This window comes from Mytilinidion resinicola (assembly GCF_010093595.1).
Source record: "Mytilinidion resinicola strain CBS 304.34 unplaced genomic scaffold BDZ99scaffold_2, whole genome shotgun sequence".
Taxonomy (NCBI): domain Eukaryota; kingdom Fungi; phylum Ascomycota; class Dothideomycetes; order Mytilinidiales; family Mytilinidiaceae; genus Mytilinidion; species Mytilinidion resinicola.
Window position 1 is genome coordinate 215,609 of NW_022985438.1, and position 15,779 is coordinate 231,387.

Below are 15,779 nucleotides of genomic sequence, written 5' to 3' on the forward strand. Positions count from 1 at the left end.
CTGTAGGCACCTTAGGGTGCCCTTGTGGCACTTCGAGCTTCAGGCTTATGCCTGGGTGTTTATTGAGAATGTGATGAAATATACGCAGGCGTGCTACAATAATCGCACGCACGTGACTGTACGAGACCCACTCGTGCCACTGTACGCTGCTATTGTACTCTCCGGAGCCGCGCCGATGCCAAAAGCACAGCCCCGGCCTCGCGTAAATTGGCGGGGTCGTACCGGCTGAATCTCGAATCTCGCATCTCGGCGAAGTTACCTCTGTGCCTCCGAGTTAATTCCACACACAGTCAACACCTCAAATCCCTCTCATCACATGCACCTATAGCCCGTGACAAGGAAGGTGCGAGGAGCGAGTGCGAGAGTAGGTCACCTGATCGGATGTGGATGTGACGCTCCAGCGTCTGCATCTCATCTGCTCAATCCGCGCTCCTGATTAACTTCGGCCCTCCTGAACGTGTTTTGGGGAACGGCTTCGAAGTAAACTTCAGTTCTTTAGAACCGCGCGAAAACAGACGCGGAGAGTATCACAACATCCTCATTATGAGCTCGATATTAACGACTCGGCAAGCTGAAGAGCTGTGCGTACATACTGTGGAGGATCATCTCGCGATCGAAGCTGACGTTGCGCTCCCAGACACAAGTCGATTGTAGCATACCTATCAGCGAACCACCTATCGAATGCCGCCGCTACGCTTCGGGCAGAGCTAAGTCTCGAGGAAGATGTCCTGAACGTGAATACAATAAAGAAATACGAAGCCGTGCTGGAAAAGAAATGGATAGGCGTTGTCCGGCTACAGAAAAGGGTATGTCTACGCACCGGATTCTTGTCGTTTGGCACACTCATAACCATTATTTCACGCTAGATAATGGACCTCGAGTCCCGGGCCACCGCGATGCAATCGGAGCTCGACAATGCGTCATCTACCTCTGGCTTCAGGCGCAAACAAGACCCCACTGCTTGGCTACCTCGATCGCCACCTCGACACACGTTAGAATCGCACCGAGACACCATCAACTGCGTCGCTTTCCATCCAATATTCACCTCTGTTGCCTCTGGCTCCGACGATAACACTATCAAAGTTTGGGACTGGGAACAAGGCGAGCTGGAGAAGACGCTAAAAGGGCACACTAGAACAGTCCTAGACGTTGATTACGGCGGCCCAAGAGGTGGCATCCTTCTGGCGTCCTGCTCCAGCGACCTGACAATTAAGCTATGGGATCCGGCAAACGATTATAAGAACATCCGGACTTTACTAGGTCATGATCATAGCGTGAGCGCCGTTCGTTTCATACCAACCGGAAACTTGCTTGTCAGCGCGAGCAGAGATCAGACCCTGAGAGTATGGGATGTTACCAATGGCTACTGCGTGAAGATGCTGAAGGGTCATACCGACTGGGTTCGAGCTGTTTGCCCCTCGTTTGATGGACGTTTCCTCCTCTCGGCTGGGGATGACCTAACTGTTCGGTTATGGGATATATCCGATCCGGATCCAGACAGCAAGTTGGAAATGATTGGTCATACAAACAGAATCGAATGCTGTGTACTTGCTCCGCCTGCTTCGTACCAACATCTTGCCTCTTTAGCTGGACTGAAGAAGCCACCCCCAGCCAGCAGTCCTGCAGAGTTTATGGCGACCGGTTCGCGGGACAAGACTATTAAGCTCTGGGATGCACGAGGAATTTGCTTTATGACACTAACAGGGCACGACAACTGGGTCCGGGCGGTCGCTTTCCACCCCGGCGGCAAATATCTCCTGTCGGTGTCGGATGACAAGACGCTACGGTGCTGGGACTTGACCCAGGACGCAAGGTGCGTCAAGATGCTGGATGATGCGAATGAACGCTTCATCACCTGTCTGGGCTGGGCTCCAGGAATTGTAAAGGAACCACCTACGGAAATTGCCCAACCTAACGGGACACCGAAGAAGGGGACCGTAGGGAATATCCCTAACGTGCAAATTCGTTGCGTTATTGCCACGGGAGGAGTGGATCGAAAACTAAGGATCTTCTCTAACTGAAGGGTCAAAAGACAAAACAGACGAAACGGTCCAGATACGCTGCTCGTGATCCTCGGGCAAGCTGTGAAGACGATTGTCGCTTATGCCACCAAACCACCGGGTCTAGATGAGGCGTGCGGAAAGATTGGAGAGAACTACCGAGGCGTGCGGGCTCAGGTATGAGGAGAGGTCTTCCCAGCTAGCTCAAGACGACTTGCAAGGCTGGGCAACGGAGACTAGTTAGAGGCGCAGTGTGTCATAGGCATCTCCTAACCCACACCGATCGCTCTGAAGTATAGACTAGAATGTAGCTAGATTGAAATCAGCGCATGTGGGACGATTTAGGTCTACTAAACGCGCGTGCTCGTCTCTCCTATGTCGCTGAATTTGCAAAACAATTCCCATATCAAGGTGATATAGATCGAGATATATACGCAACCATATAAAGAGCGCTGACTGCCTTCGACAAATGGACACGCAAATCCCGGAATGACTGTATTTCCGTGATAGCTCTCTCTAAAGGTACGACTGTCAATAACGCACTCTCCTGGCTAGTGACCCAACAACAGTCTTTCAGAAGCAACCACGGAGATGAGCTGACCAACTGGCATCGGGAATATTAGACAAGAACGGTAGAACGTCAAGATGGCCGGTGAATAGACACATGCGTGCAAAGGTTGTATGGGTTCCAAGCCCAAAAGAAGTCCGATTTCAAAATACACAACCTTTCCCTCCTTCAGCCCTTCACCTTCCCTTCAATGAAAAACAACGATAGGATACAAAATCAGCGCAACAAGCGAGCGTGGTGTACATATAGGGGCGTTGTAGACAATAGGCAAAACCAAAGCGACCAAGCCAACGACGAACAACAACTTGCAGGAACCAGAACAACATGAACAAACGATGCCGGCACGTAATGATTCATGCTTTCTTCGTCAACGCTTGCTGCCATGTGAGGAGTAGCTCCTGCTAGTTACTCCTTTCTCCCTTAGTCATGGAATGAGTCCAGGCAAGTATACCGCATGTAACCATTGACACAACCCGCTCTGTCGCAGCGGGTGAGTTTCTTGCCCGTTCCATAGCACGCAGTGCAGTCTCTGTTGGGATCGTTCTTCTTGGCGCCATGATTGCAATTGGAGTCAGTACACGCCTTAGCGGTAGAAGTGAGGTAGTAGCCTCCATATTGGGCGCCGCATTTGCCACAAGGCGTTGATCTGACCCAGTTGTATTTGGTCTGGCTGCAATTGGGGCAAAGACTAGGCATTGTTTCGAGAGTGCTGGTTGTATGAGAAGGATCACTTGGTCTCTGGGGAAAATCCTCAAAACCTTACCGAGAACGAGTTGAAAAAGAATGGCCTTGACGTCCCAAGGAATTTCCTTAGTCACTTTATGTCTTGTTGAAATCCTTACACACCCAGGAGGTCTTTTCCGACGGCATCAATCATCTGATGATTGGTTAGATAACCACTGCATCTTTCGTTCGAGACGCCTACGCCGGTAGCAGGGGACTGGAAGGCGTTAGAGTTTGAATAGGGAACTTGGCGTCCAGCGACTTACTACTGTCAAGGAGAACCTGAAACTGACGAAGTGGTCACTTTGAACATTCGAGCCAGTAGAAGATTGGTAAAAGCTTTCAGGGCGTACGTTCAACCTCCTGAATGAGCAAGAGGTTCGCCCAGCTGTCTAGCCTACGGAGAAACGCACTCCGTCCAATCCATTCCTATGCCAATCATATAACAGATTCTTGATCCACAAAAGCATGCTAGACGCCTCCTTGGAAGGGGGCGGCGCGGTACTGTAGGGTCTGCCAGAAACAGTCGCACTTCATGACGCCGTGGATGCCAGCTTGGGGTGTCATATGAGGAGCAAATAAAGGCAGACTGTGCGGCGCAGCAGAATGGATGAGCTGAAGCGCTAGAATGGGAAGGCAGGGTGTTCAAAGGATTTCGGAGCGCGTGTTCGTCAATCCAAACTTGGCTGCCGTGAGAGTCGAGAATTCGAGCAGACGTTTGTTTTGAGAAACGATACCCTTTCAGTGGAATGAATACGAGGCGTGTTACAGTCGGCGAGGAACCCCCAGGCTCTATGAGTTCGATTTCTATACCAGTCTTTCGACATCTAAACACATCCTACACGGCCTAAGCAAAGAGGTTAATTCTGACTAGTGGCTTGAGTTGGGAGAGAATACCGTATGAGGCACGGTGCATGAGATGTCGTTGAATCATGCGCTGCAATATGTTGTGGAACCTAGCGCTAGAATAAGAAGCCCAATCAAACCTTGGAACGCCGTGACGTACAGCGATCTATCATTATATGACGCGCGAACGTCACGTTCACCTAACAGACACCGAGCAGGCCAACTAATTTCTACCTCTCTATATTGTGTGCGGCTTTGTATTGCACCCGGGGATACCTAAAGTTTTTCTTTACAAACGAGGGAGCAGGTGACGTCGATGCAGAGTTTTACGCAGCCTTTCAAGCGGTGGCCTCCAATCCCTTGGAAGCACAGACTAGCCCACTGGCACCATACTCCTTCAACTACAGAGGTTTGAAGTTTGAGAGGGATGCTCAGTTCAAAAGACTCCCCGTATTCTAGAGAGAATGAGCCTGCAATCGAAAGCGGAACGGAAAATGCCAACCCATGTCCTTCCCAGTCCGACAATGCTTAGGCCTGCTGAAGCCTGGCGATGATATAGCACCGTCATCAGAGTGAAATGCGGCTGCGAAGAATTTGGCTTCGAGGCTGAAGAAGGCGCAGTTCAGCCTTGTCAGCTAGAATAACTTTGCTTTTGACTAGTCCCATATCCGACCCCGCCAGTCTCTCTCTTCATGACATCCATACTCCTCCGTTGGAGGCACAAATCTGATCCCGAACAATGGTGGCGCCAGTGCCGATACAAGGACACAAATATGTTTACGAAGTAGATGGTAGGTTTCGGAAAAGGTGCAGCTTGATTCTAAACGCCACACACGGCTTCACCAGGCTAACAGGCTACCCTCCATCGACAGCCGCTTGAGGTGAATCAACAACGTTTTAGCTCCAAGCCTATCCCTTAACCCGTCGATTAAGGCGCAACGCTCGGGCCACTTTTTGTAGCCAATCAGATGCACCGCATCGGCCCCTGAGTATGAGAGCTACGGAGAGATGAGAATGTTTGAATTCGTGATTTCTATGTACATATCTGCTTGTAGAGCTAGGCAATGGTGTTGAGCCGGGCTACGTGCTCGCTCCAGCACGTGCCCTCTCTACAGAACGGAATGTTGCATACAGAACAGCCCTAATTCGTTCTTGGCGGCCTTTCACGGCGTTTCCACCCCCTGCTATCCTCTCGCTTCTTCTGTGTTGTATTGACAGATAGCTCAGCAAGAGCTTTTCGAGCGCCAAGATGAGGCTTTGAAGTTGCGCGGTGCTTAGCTGAGCAGCCGGCGCAGGTGGGTTGTTTTGTGAACATTTTAACATGCTGATGCTCATTGACCGGTCTCCAAACAAGATCCATAGGCCCCTTCGCTCTCTGCATAGAATCTTGCTGGCGATAGCGAATAGATGCATGTAGGAGCTTGTCTCGTAGGTCTCGACAGAATTGTAGATGAGTATCTTGGCGTGATGCGCGCTCGCCTGAGCCCGGCTCGGGCCTGTATGATGAGAGCATGTAGCTATTGCCCACAACCGTATCCAACAGGAAACTCCACAATGGCTTCCATGTCTTTCTGTGGACACGATTTGTATTATAATAGCTGCGCATCTGGTCTGCCACGTCCACGCCGCACATCCAGAGGTTATACTCATCGATCATCACTGGAATATTAAGCCACGCCTGCGCCTCTTTACCGAACATCTTCACCGTTTGATGATATCCTGTAGCTGTTTTTGTAGGTTGTTTCCGTAGCTTAGCAATGTAATCCTTCCCGTTATGCACAGTAGACAGGAACAAGACTATTGTTGCATCTTTCCAGGCGATTTCCATCACCTTATGACTTTTTGACAACTCGCTATATAGCGTGCCCCACGGAATTTGCCTATTGTGGCTTAACTTAAGGTCTACAAGCGATGGAGAGAAGCTCTCTGCAGGCTTAATCTTCTTCCTCTTTATCTGGCGTTGTGAAGCGCTAGATTGTTCCTTAATGGCGACAATATTTGTCTTAATTCCTTCCATCTCTTCTCTCTTTGTTTTAGTTGTGCGCACGGTGCCAGCTGCTCCTATTCCAAGCTTACGGAGCCTCTTAAATAGCTTTATATTAGAGAAAAGATTATCCAGCTAAACTACGTGCTTATAAGGTGGATAGAGGGGTTGATTTATAATAGAATTATGTTGTGTTAAAAGATCAAGCACAACGGCTTGTGTTTTAGTGAAGCCCTCTGCAAGGAATGATTTGTTAAGGTTAATAGGGCTTTTCTTATCTCCCTTAGCATGCCATAGCCAATTAAGAATGTAGCCTTGATTAGCAAGAACCCATATTTTAAACCCCTCCGGCGTTGGTTTAGATGGAATGTCGATAATTTTGCTAGCCCGTCCTATGAACCTCTGTATTATTTCATTGACGGCAAGGTAAGGGCCTGGGGTCCAGTACATGCGGCTGCGTACTTGTAGATACTTAGAGAGCTTATCTATACGCTTAAATGTCGAATGGAATCCATCCTGGGGCATAGGAGAGCACCGAAAGTACCGATCAATCTGCTTAAACCGGGTCTTTGAAATATAGTCTTTTACTATATGGCTAGCACCACGTGATCTAGGGCCCTAATAGTCCTTAACGCGCTTCTCCACGGTAACTCCTATATGAATAAGTGTTCCAAAATAGGCATAGAGCTCGTGCCTTGTAGTTGGCTTCCATGGCCGTGGCAGGCGCACGTCGGTGGGCCGGTGCTGTTCTGCATGCTCGTTTGTCCACTGCACCATCTTCTCCATTATTTTATTGGTGAAGAATAGCTTGAAAATGGCCATAGGATTATGCCGATTAAGACCAGAGGGCATAGAGGCTCTCCCTGGAGCATGCCAACTGTTGATGCGGAGCGGAGAGAACTCGGGCAGCGGCGCCGGCTTTGGGGGGGGGGTGTTTTCGCTTGTTTTGTACGAGAATCCTTCCATTTGACATAGTTAATGTCATTTGATGTTCTGGGCATGATTGGGCATCAATTGCTGTCTTTTTAGGTGGGTTCTGGTTGATTGTTATGCCTGACAATATTTGTTTGTATATCTGAGAATGATGTTCGCTTGGCGTTGGCCCGAGCGTTGCGCCTCGACGGGTTAAGGGATACGACGGATATCGCGATCATTTGCCATGGATCCAATATCTATTGCTGCCTCTGCAGCGAGCATCGTTTCTGTGGCCGGCAAGGCAGTCTTCAAACGTCAACCTTAGCTCTAAGCATTACAGCTCACTCTTGAATCAGGTCTATTTGCTACTCGACGATATCGTAAGAAGTGTACGCGGTGTCGATGAAGATGTCAAAGGGTTACGCTCAGAGACAAGGGCCCTCACAACCGTTGCCGCTGCTATTCAGAAAGCTTGCGAAAAGTACCGGTCAGCTTTAGCTGGGGACTTTGCCGATACATGGGTCATTATCAAAGATAACGTCCACGACTGCAAATCTACTCTCAAAAGATTACATAAGATGTTGAAAGAGGTGAAAATCGAAACGATCTTGAAGCGTGGGCTTTTCCGGAAGTCAATGACGGCACTTAGCCTCTCCATGAGGATGAAAGGCATAACGTCTATCTGTTGAAGGGGGTTCATGGCCTTGCAGCGATGAAGTAGTGGCAAGACCATGATGTGTGCGTCTGGGCCGCCGTGGCCTGTGGGCTTGTCGCAGTCCAAGAATGATGGAGGGCCTGGGTATGTGGTTCGCTGAGAGTGCGGGGTGTGCATGATTGCGAGATTAGCACGATTGGGTGGCAAGGCTAGCGTGGGGTCGAGAAAAGCAGAAGTACAGAGGCCGCTGAGGGATGTGACTGGCTGAAAATAATGATATTCTATGAGAAATGAAAGAGTAATTAGGAGATGCAACACATATGCAAGAGATGAAAGAGAATGCGTGGGTGGTGTGTAGGTTGTGTGAGTGATGATAGAACGGCTTGAGCGGGTCGTTAGAGCTACAGGTGAAAAGACGCCCTTTTCCCAATCAGGTCTGATGATGCTTTAGTCCACTCTTTTCATACCTTTGCATCCATTGATCCCTTATTCCTGCTGCCTTCTCGTCTGACTTCAGGTTGGTACGAGACATAAGGCTTACTGGCCGCCAATCTATGAAAAGGCCGAGAAGAAGAATATCCAACAGCCGATAAAAGTCTCCGACACTGTTAATAATGACGCCAGCTGTTACGTGCAGAAGATCTCGATACTCTTATCTTCCTATCGCTAGATAGAATAATTTATCCCTTTTGGCTTCGATTTCTTTCATCCTCATCTCCTCGATAGACATGCTGTACGGCGGGGTCCTGATCCTGTCTATCGCGGGACGGAACTCGCGGGTATACTCGTCATCCTCCGAAGGGACTCGAGGTCAGCGTCGCGAATCAAAGCCTGCATCCTTAGATCGGAAATCTTGGAGTTTGAATTTTCTTCGCTTCAACCCGCGCCAAGAATGCGGAGACGCTTGTTCACGCCTCAGCTTCGGCCGCTCGGTCATGCCTCCATTATCTTTCATCCGCTATTTCGTATCTTGACGACGGTGTTCGTACCTAGGCATCCCTACTATCTCGAATATATCTCACGCTTTCGCCGCACGATGCTCGGGGTCTGATTGTGAAACTCGCAGCCGAAGTTCTCCCAGATATCCCACCCTCTCCTGACGCAACGCGGCATGTTTCTCACGGCCTTACGTACTTCTAGCTGCCTCTAGCGGCCTTCTAGCGCCACCGATCGGTCAAAGGACTCCACTGGGACTGCAGCGGCTCGGCATCCGCAACAAGCTGCCGTACCGGGCTGTGGCCAAAGCAGCAGGTGGTTATCACGCCTCCGTAAAAACGCTGCAACGCAGACGCCCGCAGACGCTCAGGCGCGGGGACACCGCGTGGTGAACGGCTGCACGTCTTCCAGGGGCCCTCGTATATCCTGACCTGCTGAGGCCTAGCGCAATCTACGGACACGACTTTAACTGCTGAGTCTTCACTCGACTCTCTGGCTTCAGTCGCGACAGTGATCCCTCTTTTTCTACAGTTTTTTAATTTTCCAGCACTCGCTCCGCGCTTCTTTGTGCCATGAGTCTCCCAGAGCGCCCTTACGGCGAGTCCTCGTCCCTTGGCGACCAACACGATACCCACCGACGCAGCTCTGCACGGAAAATCAGTCTTACCAAGGCAGATCATGAGAAGGGCCATGGAGGAGGCATTGACAACTCCGCCGACGACCTGCTCGAGGCCATGGGATACCAGTCGGAGTTGGTCCGGAACAGGTCCACGCTACAGGTTGTCTTCATGTCCTTCGTGCTGGCCTCAATTCCCTACGGACTGGCAACCACCTTCTTCTATCCGCTCGTTGGCGGCGGCCCAGCCAACATCATCTGGGGCTGGGTAACAGTGTCCATCATCATTCTCTGTGTCGCTATTTCCCTAGGAGAGATTACGTCGGTATATCCAACTGCTGGCGGCGTCTACTATCAAACCTTCATGCTTGCGCCGCCGTCATATCGCAAGATCGCCTCATGGATCTGTGGCTGGTCGTTCGTCGTTGGCAACATCACAATCACCCTGTCTGTGAACTTTGGCACCACCCTCTTCTTCGTCGCCTGCATCAATGTCTTTGGCAGCACTCTGGAGGCTCCCGATGCGGGCATCTTCCCCGCAGAGACCTACCAAGTCTTCCTAATTTTCGTCGCCATTACCTTCCTATGCAACGCCGTCTCTGCCTTTGGCAACAAATACCTCCCCCTTCTCGACGTACGTACCGGACCCTGGACCCCTCCCCATTCTTCTACTCACGTGACACTAGACCTTCGCTATCTTCTGGACTTTTGCAGGCGTCCTCTCCATCATCGTGTGCATCCTCGCCCTGGCCAAACACGGCCGCCACAGCGCCAAATACGTCTTCACCGACTTCGAGCCGCAGTCCGGCTGGCCGGCTGGCTGGTCCTTCTGCGTCGGCCTCCTGCAAGCAGCCTACGCGACCTCGTCCACCGGCATGATCATCTCGTTAGTCCCCAGCGCGAATCCAACCCCAAGCAGCTTTACTCCCCTAGCAGCTACATCCCAAGCAACACCTCCTTCGTTCCAGAGCAACCGTTCCAGAGCAACACACGTGACAACACCTGACGGAACTACTCTTCTAACGACACCCCTCTTCCCCCATCTCTCCCCCTACCCCTTGAAGTAAGCGACTGCAGCTAACGCTGCCCGCAGGATGTGCGAAGAAGTCGAAAAACCCGCGACCCAAGTCCCCAAAGCCATGGTCTACACCATCATCATCAACACGATCGGCGGGCTGGTCTTCCTCATCCCCATCGTCTTCGTCCTGCCCGACCTCACCCTCTTGATCGGCCTGCTCTCGGGGCAGCCCGTCCCCACCATCTTCAAGTTCGCCGTCGGTTCCGCCGGCGGCGCCTTCGGCCTGCTCGTGCCGCTGCTCGTGCTCGCGCTCTTCTGCGGCATCGGCTGCACAACCGCCGCGGCGCGCTGCGTGTGGGCCTTCTCGCGCGACGGCGCCATCCCGGGGAGCAAGTACTGGAAGGAGGTCAACCCGAAGCTGGACGTGCCCTTCAACGCCATGATGCTTAGCATGGTCGTGCAGATCATCCTCGGCGTCATCTACTTCGGCTCTACGGCTGCTTTCAACGCCTTCTCCGGCGTCGGCGTTATCTGCCTGACGCTCTCGTACGCCGTGCCCATCGCCGTCTCGCTCATCGGCGGGCGCACGCACGTCAAGACGGGCGACTACAACATGGGCGTTGTCGGCTTGGTCGCCAACGTCGTGGCGCTTGGTAAGTCGCTCCCCCCCCCACCAAACCACCAGCGAGCAACAGCCCGCTCCATTGTTTTCTCTTGAAACACAAGCTGATTTCTGTGTGTACAGCCTGGTCCGCCCTCGCCATCCCCCTCTTCTGCATGCCCTCGTACCTGCCCGTCTCCTCGACCACCATGAACTATGCCTCGGTCGTCTTTTTCGCCTTCTTCGTAGTCGCGTCCCTGTGGTACTTTGTCTGGGGCCGCAAGCACTACGCCGGCCCGCCGGTGCAGGAGGACGCCGTGCTCGAGGAGCGGAGGGCGAGTATTCGGGCGGGGAGTCTGTGAAGCTATGAGCTGCTCTCTCTCAATCCTAGTGAACCACGGGATTCGGAGGAGCAGGGGGGTGTATATATATGACAGGGGTTGGTGGGATAGTGTTAGTGTATAGGGGGGATGGCGATTTATTCGATACGCATGTATATAATTCATACCCTTTTGCATCCGAATTCAAGGATCGAAGTGATTCGAGTAGCCAAAAACGCTTGGGATGAACGGGTATCTCATTCAAGCATTATCTCTCGCACAAACCGAAAGGGAAACCATCATATACACACACCGTGAAGCACCTTCCCCTTACTGCCCCTGGTTGCCCCTCTTCCCACCCCTCTTCTTCCTATCGATATGCCCCCGCAGCGTCTTCTGCGTCTGCACTAAACTCCGCTTGTTCTTGCTCTTTGCCTTACCGAGCGTCATGAAGAAGTTCTTCTGCCTCGCCTTCTCCTTGTTCGTCGTGCTCTTGCCCTCCGCGCGCTTCTTCTCCTTCCGTATCGCCGTCGTGCTCTGGTGCGTCTGGTCGCGATCCCCCTTGGCCATCTCAATCTTCTCCTGCTTCGTCGTCTTCTTCCCCAGCAAGCCCGGCGCCTCGATCTCGGCCGCCGTGAGGGGGTCGTCGGCGTGGCGGGCTTCGAGGGCCTGCCGACGTTTCGCGGAGGGCATGGACTTTGTGATGGAGGAGGCGAGGCGGAGCTCTTGGAGCTTGGCGAGGTCGGCGGGGGTGAGGATCCGCGTGGTGGCGAGTTTGGAGATGCGCCTGGCCTCTGCAGCATCTGGGTTTTCTTTGTCGTGGGTTGTGTCTAGAGTCGCAGAACCGGCGTCGGTTTTGGCTTTCTTTGCGGCGGGGGGCTTGTCGTCGTCGCTGTCGCTGATGTTGATGTCTTCGCCGTCGCTCTCGACGTTGATCCAGCCTTCTTCGTCATCGCTTTCGTCTTCTTCGACTTCCCAGTTTTTCCAGTTCTCGGCTTCGTCTTCGGAGTCCTCGTCAGAGGGGGCGTCAGGAGGAAGGCCCATCTCTTCGCGCTTCTTGCGTCGTTCGTCTGCCTTCCATTGTTCCAGCAGCTCAAGGCCTTCGATCTCGCCTGCTGCCTCTTCGCCATATCTCCTTTCCTTGATTTCGCCTACCTTCAACCCAATAGTGGCGTCCTTGCCTCGGTCTCGCTTCTTCAGCAGTTCAGCACCGACTTCCCGATACAAACTCAGTAACCCCTTCGCAGCCATCATGGTTCCCTTGTCCTTGCTCTTCCTGTACATGACCAAATCTTGCAATAAGGTATCGTTCATAGCTAGCGGTTGCCGCGCGCAGATCTCACGAATAGCGTTCAACCCAGCTGCAGCAACCTCGGATGCCGAGGCTTCCGAAACAAACTCGTTTGCGATCTTCTGAACTAGTGGCTCCAGTGCATCCGGGGGAACTAGAGAATGGGTCGCTTGGGCTAGAGAGGCTAGGAATGAGGTGACTTTCGGTTGTCGAGGGGTAAGGTATTTGATGAAAAACGAGTAGAGCGAGATAACTGTAAGCTTATGGAGACCAACGAGTCGCGATACCAGCTGAAGCACTTCGAGTTTCTGGTCCAGATTAAGTTTCGACTTCGTGTTCTGAAGATGTCTTGAGAAGAGCTGCTCAGCAAAGCCCTGCGGATCGTGGAGGAGATGGAAAGCAGAAAAGTTGAGAGGATGTGGTTGGCTCTTTTTGCGCTCCTTCTTTTTGACCGTCGCAGCGGCTTGCTTCAATTCTTTCTGCTTTTTCTTCGTCTTTTTGTTTATGCCGACCTGATGTCGCAACTGACCCATATCGATGTTTTCTTCGTCACTGCTCTCGTCCGCAGCCTCTTCTCGCTCTTTGTCGCCGCCTAGGAAAAACCTCACGCCGCTAGTAATTACCTTGTCGTTCTCTGCCAAGCTTGCTTCCTTCATGATTTCTACCGCTTTGGAGTCTGTCCATATTTGCCGTTTCCATAGCTCCCGGGTTATCTTGACAGCCCATATCCCTTTCGGTGATGCGCGGTCGGATGTGAGGAGGTTGTAGAGAACAGTTTGGATCGTGCGGTTGAGGCGGTGGTTTGTGGTTTTGGCGTTGGACGAGCGGAGGTCGGACAAAATTTTCTGGAATAGAAGAGCGCGAAGACTTTTGCTTGGAGTTGATACGAGGATTGGAAAGAGGGTGTTCAAGAGACTAGATGCGCAAATCAGTCGAGAATGCTTCCTAGAGTTCAGGATACCATACGTAGAAGAGTCTATGACATCCTTGTTCTTCAAAAGCACCAAACTTCCCACAATCTTATCCCTCAACTCAACTTCTAGCTCAGCATGGTGCAGCGACAGTATTTGAACCAGATCGTTCGGGAAGTTCGCCGTGACTGCAGGGTAGCAATCCGCGACGTGCGAGACAAAATCTATGAGGTCCCGGAGGGAGACAATGCCATTGTCGTCCGCTGACGCAGGCGCCTGCATGAAGAGCTCTCGGAAGGTCTCATATTGGTTGTACTGGTTCTGGAAGTCGTCCTTGTAAGACCTTCAAATAGTCAGCTCCGTGCGTACTGGCTGGAGGGAAAGTACGTACTGTGGGTCGCGGCGGATCTTGTACTGCAAGTTCGGGCTGTTCTGTATTAGCCAGGTAACCTGTTCACACTCATGGGAGCTCTTACAGATCCGCATCCACTTTATCAAGCGCGCCGACTTTGCGTTTACCCATGATTGCTCGTTCTTTGTGTTAAAGAGTAGAGTTTGAGAAAATTGGGGTGGGCGTGAAATTTCCGCCGGCAGAACTCAGCGGCATGAAAAGCGGTGAGAAACGCCCCTTTCGTCCCATCTCACTACCACTCTTCTTCAAGTCTATCAATTCCATTTAATCTGTAGAGTGAAGCATTCAAGCGCTAAAAGATCTCATCAAGAGCGAAAGCTGTCAAAGATCCCCGACACAACATAGCTTTCTTCTGGACTGCATGTCTCATAACACGTAGAAGCTGTCACCTCTCGTGCCGTCATGGTTACACTTCGTCCGGGAGCCCCTCAAGGCTCTCATCCATACATCAATTTAAAGGTCTAAATTTCCCAATTGGAAAGCACGGGGATGTGTCATGATCTGTGATGAAGCAGACGCCCGTAGAGTTCTATGCCTACTAATAGCATCTCACTCTACAGTACTAATTCTGCTAATCTACAGGCTGGCAGACTATCCCACGAAAGTCATCTGCTTCACTGCACTCAAAGCAAAATACTGGTCTTATCCAGTCCTGGTGGACGGGCCGAGGATGTCCGTCGCTTCACGACCTCCGCAAGAAAGAATGGTTCCCAGGGACGACCACCATGATCCGTGCCACGTGCTTCTGTTTTCGCCGCCCTCCTCCACCAGCCAAGCCTCACCAAGTTTCTCCTTGTCGCACGATCTTTCCTTCACGCGTTCCCCGCCTTCTTAAAAGTATTGTCGCACCTCTCGCTTGCATCGTCTCGTGTTTCCTTCCGTCATCATGGACCTAAGAGATGATATCGGCGTCGACGACCCATTCTATGTCCCCCCTCATGCGCACGCCAGCAACCTCGAGCTAGATTTGGACGCAGCTTTCCGTAATCACCAAAATGTCAGCGAGCAACGAAACCTGTTTCAGAGCACCGCGAATCTCGATCCATTCGGCTTGCAATATCCGCCCGAGCTGACAGATGATGCCTCCGACGATAGCGACGAGTTCTATCTTGGACCCGACGGCCGACGACATATCGACACCAGTATCGGGGAGAACGGTAAATTGCTGGACGACGTATACTTTGTTTCCGACTCATCTAACCCGAACGCACCACCTTCGAGTGTTAGTTATATCATGGAATCGGACAACATGGGGGAGGGAGGCCAAGCGATGCGAGCCTATCTTAATCAATATCTTCCCGCAAGCGCTCGGCGGGATGAACATGGCTTCTCCCCCGACATATCCGACATCGTACCAGTGCACCAGCTCGCCGGATGTCAGGTCAAGCTCTGGCAAGATGCACCGCTTGCTCGAGGAATCCAGGTTTTCGCCTCTACTTCAGGAAAGCGACCTCACTATGATACAAAATCTAAAATTGCACAAGTCGTCGCAGACATCGTGCGAGATCTTGCCAGTCAGCATTCCTCTTCTCTAATGCTACCGCGGCTTAGGTTAATTCGTCTCTTAGGAAACTACGTTTTCGTTGTTCGTCCGTCTGCATACTTCTCCGCTCCTTGTGATCATCCGTTATGTACTCGAACCAACGGCGCGCAAGCTTCTCCTTGGAGCGATAATAGAGAACAGACACCTCCACCAGAGCAAAAGAGTTTCCTGAGCCTTGAGCCATACGTAGGATGGGAAACCTTACGATGCGTGCCTGACTGCGACTACGTGGGAGACAAGGTGTTGTTCTTCACACGCAATGACGATATCAAAATCAGGGGTTTTACCCTCCGCAAAGTCATGCCTGAGGGATTGAAGTTCTGTTTCGGCTGTCTGGAAGATCTGTGGAATCAGCGTCACATCGCTGGCTTCACGCCTGCTACTGATGAGGAACAAGATGCGCTCTCTGCAACGCCTTCTTTGCAATCGAGCTTACCCTC

At 51.8% G+C, this 15,779-nt stretch overlaps 5 protein-coding genes across 5 annotated transcripts; 2 read left to right on the forward strand and 3 right to left on the reverse strand.

Moving 5' to 3' along the window:
• The first annotated feature begins 296 nt into the window (after window positions 1-296).
• On the forward strand, window positions 297-2,384 carry BDZ99DRAFT_432335 (nuclear migration protein nudF). Its single transcript, XM_033717328.1, has 3 exons — window positions 297-581; window positions 638-806; window positions 867-2,384. The coding sequence occupies exons 1-3, from the start codon at window positions 544-546 to the stop codon at window positions 2,019-2,021; spliced, it is 1,362 nt and encodes a 453-aa protein (XP_033582615.1). The 5' UTR covers window positions 297-543; the 3' UTR covers window positions 2,022-2,384.
• A 321-nt stretch (window positions 2,385-2,705) lies between these two features.
• Window positions 2,706-3,388, reverse strand: BDZ99DRAFT_457627 (uncharacterized protein; the record flags this gene model as incomplete). Its single annotated transcript, XM_033718727.1, has 1 exon — window positions 2,706-3,388. A coding segment is annotated over exon 1 (272 nt), but the record flags the coding sequence as incomplete, so codon positions are not given.
• A 1,890-nt stretch (window positions 3,389-5,278) lies between these two features.
• Window positions 5,279-6,154, reverse strand: BDZ99DRAFT_471006 (uncharacterized protein; the record flags this gene model as incomplete). The annotated part of the gene is made up of 1 exon (XM_033721702.1): window positions 5,279-6,154. One exon carries the CDS (start codon window positions 6,152-6,154, stop codon window positions 5,279-5,281), a length of 876 nt encoding a protein of 291 aa, XP_033582617.1.
• A 2,867-nt stretch (window positions 6,155-9,021) lies between these two features.
• BDZ99DRAFT_457634 (amino acid transporter) lies at window positions 9,022-11,470 on the forward strand. Its single transcript, XM_033718728.1, has 4 exons — window positions 9,022-9,877; window positions 9,930-10,129; window positions 10,337-10,914; window positions 11,007-11,470. Exons 1-4 carry the CDS (start codon window positions 9,200-9,202, stop codon window positions 11,222-11,224), a joined length of 1,674 nt encoding a protein of 557 aa, XP_033582618.1. The 5' UTR covers window positions 9,022-9,199; the 3' UTR covers window positions 11,225-11,470.
• A 42-nt stretch (window positions 11,471-11,512) lies between these two features.
• Window positions 11,513-13,907, reverse strand: BDZ99DRAFT_565608 (SDA1-domain-containing protein; the record flags this gene model as incomplete). Its single annotated transcript, XM_033727495.1, has 4 exons — window positions 11,513-13,388; window positions 13,440-13,727; window positions 13,776-13,811; window positions 13,861-13,907. 4 exons carry the CDS (start codon window positions 13,905-13,907, stop codon window positions 11,513-11,515), a joined length of 2,247 nt encoding a protein of 748 aa, XP_033582619.1.
• Window positions 13,908-15,779: the final 1,872 nt, after the last annotated feature.

Bases quoted from the DNA above. Each gene is read 5' to 3' on its own strand.
- BDZ99DRAFT_432335 (XM_033717328.1), top strand. From the start codon at position 544: ATGAGCTCGATATTAACGACTCGGCAAGCTGAAGAGCT. The intron at 582-637 runs GTGCGTACATAC...TTGCGCTCCCAG, and splicing joins ACTCGGCAAGCTGAAGAGCT to ACACAAGTCGATTGTAGCAT. The intron at 807-866 runs GTATGTCTACGC...ATTTCACGCTAG, and splicing joins TTGTCCGGCTACAGAAAAGG to ATAATGGACCTCGAGTCCCG.
- BDZ99DRAFT_457634 (XM_033718728.1), top strand. From the start codon at position 9,200: ATGAGTCTCCCAGAGCGCCCTTACGGCGAGTCCTCGTCCCTTGGCGAC. The intron at 9,878-9,929 runs GTACGTACCGGA...ACGTGACACTAG, and splicing joins AATACCTCCCCCTTCTCGAC to ACCTTCGCTATCTTCTGGAC. The intron at 10,130-10,336 runs GTTAGTCCCCAG...CGCTGCCCGCAG, and splicing joins TCCACCGGCATGATCATCTC to GATGTGCGAAGAAGTCGAAA.